We start from the raw sequence: 6,389 nt of genomic DNA on the forward strand, positions 1-6,389 counted from the left end.
CTCATTTTTGTTTAAAAGAATGAATGATAAATATAAAATATTGTAGTAAATTTCTTTGACAACTGACAGGATTAAAACACAATGTTTGTTGGAACAAGAATATTTAATGAGATAGAATAAGATAAGATAAGATATATATATTATAATTTGCGAACTTATTTTTCTATGAAATGCTATAAAATAGGATTTTTAATGACTGTAAAAATGTTTTCCCTGGATTTAAAATACTGTCATAAAAAAAGTGAACGTATAAAGAAGAATATTATTATATAAAATATAATATTAATTTAATATCGTTAAAGTAATTGTGAACAGAACGTTAATTGATCGGCGTACTTCCCATAGGGTGGCACAAATAAAATTGCAGTAAATTAAATAAGGATAAATAGGTAAACATATTTATTTGTAGTTTATTGACTCGATTTTCAAACAAGAAACTGTAACTATGTACAACGACGGTGTCAAAATTCATCTTTTCACAAAATTAAATTAGTATTTTCATCTGTAACGTTACGTAATAAATATTAGCTTAGTGTATATGAAATGTCGTTTATACAAATGAAACTTTAATTACTAGTATTTTTCAGTAGTATTTTTTAACCATCGAATATTTAATTCCAATAAACTTTCACGCAATTTTCACACATTCTTCTTTACGATTAAGTGAATATTCTAATTGAGAAACTTCTAAGTGAATATTCTAAATTCTTAAAAATATAGCGCCAGTTTTTAGTAAAGTTATGGTAAAGTTATGGCAAATTTTTTTGATCTAACGCTTAACATCGTTTAATCGTTACTTTTGAAGTGAATCGTCTTTTAATTAATTTAAATGCATTTCCTTTATTTATTTATTTACAATACGAGTTTGCTTTAATTGTACATTCAGATGGAGGAGGAGGAGAATGATGATGCATAAGTTCCTGGAATGACATCCGAACAGTCATTATCTTCTTTGGGTGAAGCAGTAGATTTTGCAAATGCTTTGTTCTGTATTTTTTATGTAATTATAGTAACAATCGTTTACGAAATAAATCTTGCTTGTTTCTCCGAAGTAGAGAGGTGTCTATTTCATTTGTTTCAAATTTTATGCTTCGTCTGATTAATTTCTCAGTTTCTTTGCTCGTTCTATTTAAGTGACAAGCAATTACTCTTACAATAATTAAAACGCTATTCTTGATGTTTGTTTTAGATTCTTTGCAATAATATTTCTCCGAACATCATTGTGAATGGAATTTTTTTCCTTAATTTATATTCTAAGGACAAATCACTAGTTTTACTCTTGCAAGCTTTGGACTGTTTTGATATACAGGGTGCCCCAAAAATGTTGGAGTTCCTTGAAGAAGGTGGTTTGGAATGTGATTTAAAACAACTTTTTCCTTAGCGAAAATGACGTCCGAGGCTTCGTTACGGAGATATTAACAGAGAACCCCGGACCAATCAGAGCGCGCGTGTACCGCAGAGGGCGGTCGCCTAGCGCGTAGTCCACGCCTACCGCGACCTCTGATTAGTCCGGGGTTTTCTCTTAATATCTCCTTAACGAAGCTTCGGACAACATTTTCGCTAAGGAAAAAGTTGTTTCAAATCACGATTCACAGATCCTCGTATTATTTAGTATCGTTTTAGAACTAACTAACATATTATAATGATATTGGACTTACATGAATTGGTTGAAATCGAGAAATGAATATTTGCGAGAAAATCAATATTTTATTTCAAAGACCGCCAACATTTTTGGGACACTCTGTATAATAACCTTCTCCTAATGCTATATTTATATCTTCATATAAACAATAGCCAATGGAGCAAATTTAACTACATATCGTACAACAAATTCATCGTATCACAAATTCACACATTGTATATTCACACTTCATATGCACAAACCTAACAGAATACAATAAATTCAAATTCAACGTGATGTTAGAATAAGAAATATGAACGATCGCGCGATATTTTTTCTAGTTAACGTGGTTCAGCGTTTAATGGCGATCTGAAGTTTATTTACATAGTGGAAAGGAGTGGAATTTCATTCGCAGTGTCACGATGGATACATGATGACGGTCAATGTAATTTGTAATATCAGAGCTAGACAGAGATCGATTCCTTTCATCAATAAGTTACTGGCGGCGCCGGTACCGACGTTGCAAAACGATTGCTCGCAACAAGCGGTGCAAGCGTACAGCTTCGTACGTTCGCCGATTATTATGCATCCGGGGTCGCATTTGCTGGTGCAATTTCTTTCCATGTACCAAGTTTGCGGGCTGGAGGTTGAATTTTCCGTGCTAGTCGTGTAGGAAAATCGTTTTACCTAGAAGGTGAACAGGAACTAAAGTTTTAATTAAACGTTACAATTTCGCAGCGTATTTCCTTTTCTGTTTTTTTTGTCAAATTAACGTCGCTTCGGTAGCTTGAATATGTGTACTAGACTGTTAAGAACGAGAAGTGCGAAGTGGTTAAATCTCGTTAAGTAGTTTTAAGTTTATTTAACGAGTAAGAGGACTTGGGATATTTGTTTGGTACTGTTGAACATTTAAGATAGGTTTCATTTGGGCTTCAATATGGAATTCCAGATATTTAGGACAGGCTAAGAAAACATATTTCAGGGTTGTTATGGCGTTATAGTGTTTTGTGGAATCTTGGTATACTTGTAAGAATCTAATTATTAGGTGATAGTCATATACAGGGTCTCCCAAAAATGTTGGAGGTCCTTAAAAGAGGTTCAGGAGGTGATTTGAAACAACTTTTTCCTTAGCGAAAATGTTGTCCGAGCCTTCGTTACGGAGATATTAACGAAAAACACTGACCAATCAAAGCGCGAGTATACAGGCGGAGGGCGGTCGCCTAGCGCGCAGCCCACGCCTACCACGGGCGCTCCGCCGATGTACTCGCGCTCTGATTGGTCCGGGGTTTTTTATTAATATCTCCTTAACGAAGCCTCGGATGGCATTTTCGCTAAGGAAAAAGTTATTTCAAATCACCTTCCGGACCACCCCTTTCAAGGTGTTACAACATTTTTCGGACACCCTGTATATACAGAGTAGAGGTGATTTGGAACAACTTTTTCCTTAGCGAAAATGTTGTCTGAGGCTTCGTTGAGGAGATATTAACGGAAAACCTCGGACCAATCAGAGCGCGAGTATGCCAATAGAGCGCCCGCTGATTGGTCAGTGTTTTCTGTTCATATCTTCATAACGAAGCCTCGTACAACATTTTCGCTAAGGAAAAAGTTGTTTCAAATCACCCCCTGAACCCCTTTCAAGGAACACCAAGATTTTTGGGACTGTATAATTTGATTGTTTTAATAGTTTTTTTATTCAGAAATATAGCACTATTCTTATACAATTTGACTTTGTTGGGATTTCAAAACCACTGTGCACCAATAGCCCCTACCCTATGTGCCCTAACCTGCCCCCCCCCCCCTGTTACGCCACTGAACTTGCGTTGAAACTATAAAATATTTGTATTATCGTGATTGTTGACTAGCGTTACGAAATAAAATTTTCTATTAATTTGTTAGAATTAGATTGTCATTTAATTAATATAAAAGTGAATTATTAAAGTATAGAATTCATGCATAATTTCGATTCAGTAAAATGGGACTTAGACTACTATCGAAATAAACAGTTCAAATGTTGAGTAAATTAGTTTTAATTTATTTAATTAATTGAGATATTAAGTGTGGTCTACTTAAAATAGAAACATAATTTGAGTAACAGTATCAAATCACTGGACAATTTCGATTTTGTAAAAATGAACTAAAATCATTGCCCAAATAAACAGTTTAAATATACATAATTTTAATTCACTTAATTAATAAATATATTAAAAGTAATGTACTTAAAATAAAAACGTAATTTAGGTAACAGTATCAAATCACAGACCATTCCCGATTTTCTAATAATTGACTTACTCTGCTATCGAAACGAACAGCTCGAATATTTAATAAATTAATTTTAATTTATACAATTCGTCACAAGTCTCCACGTGGTTCATGCAGTGAAGAAGTGTTCGACCCGTAGTTATCAATCGTCATTACCATGCAAGTTCTTTTGTCACCAGTGCATTTGTGCTTGAAAACGGTGTAATTTCCGGTGAGATTGGAACATCTCTCTCCATCTTCCATCGTGTCGCATTGATAACACCATAAATCGTTTACTCGTTCCGAGGCTGCGTTTGTTCGATGTTCCGTGGATAATAGTTGTCCTAATGATCCCATGAAAGCAAACGATGAATAGTAGTTGGCATTGGTCGGTACTGATATACATTGAATCATAATAATAGAAAATTATTATCCAACGTTATTTCCAGCATTTCGTTCGTCTTTATTGAAATATTATTTTTTTAATATACGATGAATAGTAGCTGTCATTGGTCAGTATTGAAATTGAAGAAATAGTACATGCATTTTAATAATGGGAAATTGTTGGCTAATGACGTCATTTTATCCGTTACGTAATTTTTTTAATATAGAGGAGAGAGTATAAAAATTGTATCATTTGTTAATGATACAACTTGACGAATATTTGGATGCAATATGTATATTTTAACACTGAATTGTCTCATTCTAATAAATTAGGGTCTCTTCAAGGTAAATATATCTTTTAAGGTAGGACCAAAAATACTCGACGCTATCAATTAAAATCTTAAATAAATAAAATGTGACAGTACTAGTATTACCAACACTACTGACTAGTGAAATGTAAATTAATAATAAAAATTGGCAAACAATTATTACATTAATAGGTAATATTTCATACATGTTTATGTTATTGTCGCATGTAAATTGCTTAACATTTTTTGTTCTTACAGTTAAAAAGAATCTGAATGTGTGAATTAAAAAAATTTCAATCCTTTTGAATTGACCACCGAGAATGAATTAATTGTTATTTAGGAATATTTGTTTACTAGAATTTTACATTTTGATCATTCTTTTTTTAGGATATCCTGAGACTGTCAGCTACTGAAATACAGGGTGTCCCAACAATGTTTCGAACTATCTTTCGAACTTTCAAAGGGTATAGTTTCATCTAAATGTACTCTGTGCCACTATACATAGACGAAACTTTACTTTTGATATCTCAGGATATCCTACGTAGTTTTTCGCTTCGAAACACTGTTTCTAATGTTTCTAATACGAAATTTTATGTTAGGCCAACGTTCCCATGCTTTAAAATCAGGACAGGTCAAGTTTTGTTAACAAAATTTAAAACATAAATTTAAAAAATGGACAAAGTATATTGAAAAATAATATTTTATATAGAAAGCGAAATTTCAAGGAAAGGAAATATTTTTATTAAAATAAAAACATAAATTAAGTAACAGTAACACATCGCTAACCAATGTCGATTTTCTAAAAATAGACTTGCATCTCTATCGAAATAAACAGCTCAAATGTTAAATAAATTTGAGTGAACAAATTTTTAATAATTATAAAATTAATTTTAATTTATTCAACTGAAATTAGACAGAGATATTCGCACTACTTCAACAGCTGATTGTAGAGGGTTGATTGAACGTATACGATATAAACGTTTTCGAAAAATGAGAAATTCAATAATTAATAAACAATGAATAGTAGTCAGCGAATTAAATATCCATTCAGTGAATACAAAACATTAAATTCCAATATTACCAAATGGTTTAACATACTATATACATAATATACAGGGTGTCCCATAAATATTCATAGGAACACATGTGTTTAAATTAAATAATAGGTTTGATATACTGGAATAATTTTGTTTACAAATATATACATGTATACAATATACAGGGTGTCCCAAAAATGTTGGAGATGTTAGAAACGAGTGGTTCGATTACATCCGATTGATTAACATTTAATCGACAACATAGGTACCAAGTATTTAATTATCCACAATTCTACAGGCTGTCCGCAAAAAAGTTGGAGGTCCTTGAAAGAGAAGGTCATTTTCAGCTTTCTTCGGGCAGGAAGAGAAATATCATTTTCTTGGATTTTGATTTTCGAAATTCCAAAAATATTGAAAATCCTTGAAATTGAGGTTATTTTCTGCTTTCGTCCGGTAGAAAGAGAAATATTATTTTCTTGAAATTTAATTTTTGAAATTCCAAAAATGTTGAAAGTAATTTCTGGGACACCCTGTATACAGACAATCCCATAAATACCGATAGGAAGACATGTGTTTAAATTAAACAATAGGTTTGACATACTGGAATAATTTTGTTTACAAATATATACATGTATACAATATACAGAGTGTTCCAAAAATGTTGGAGGTCTTAGAAACGAGTGGTTCGATTACTTCCGATTAATTAACATTTAATCGACAACATAGGTACCAATTATTTAATTATCTACAATTCTACAGGGTGTCCCAAAAAAGGTTGGAGGTCCTTGAAAGGGATGGTTC

At 32.4% G+C, this 6,389-nt stretch overlaps 1 protein-coding gene across 1 annotated transcript; it reads right to left on the reverse strand.

Annotated features, from left to right (window-relative positions):
* Positions 1–707: 707 nt before the first annotated feature.
* Positions 708–4,231, reverse strand: LOC128896825 (uncharacterized). Its single transcript, XM_054160343.1, has 2 exons — positions 4,037–4,231; positions 708–2,308 (listed from the first exon to the last, which is right to left on the reverse strand). Exons 1-2 carry the CDS (start codon positions 4,214–4,216, stop codon positions 2,039–2,041), a joined length of 450 nt encoding a protein of 149 aa, XP_054016318.1. The 5' UTR covers positions 4,217–4,231; the 3' UTR covers positions 708–2,038.
* Positions 4,232–6,389: the final 2,158 nt, after the last annotated feature.

The sequence above is a fragment of the Hylaeus anthracinus genome, unplaced genomic scaffold, assembly GCF_026225885.1.
Source record: "Hylaeus anthracinus isolate JK02 unplaced genomic scaffold, UHH_iyHylAnth1.0_haploid 11978, whole genome shotgun sequence".
In the NCBI taxonomy this organism is placed as follows: domain Eukaryota; kingdom Metazoa; phylum Arthropoda; class Insecta; order Hymenoptera; family Colletidae; genus Hylaeus; species Hylaeus anthracinus.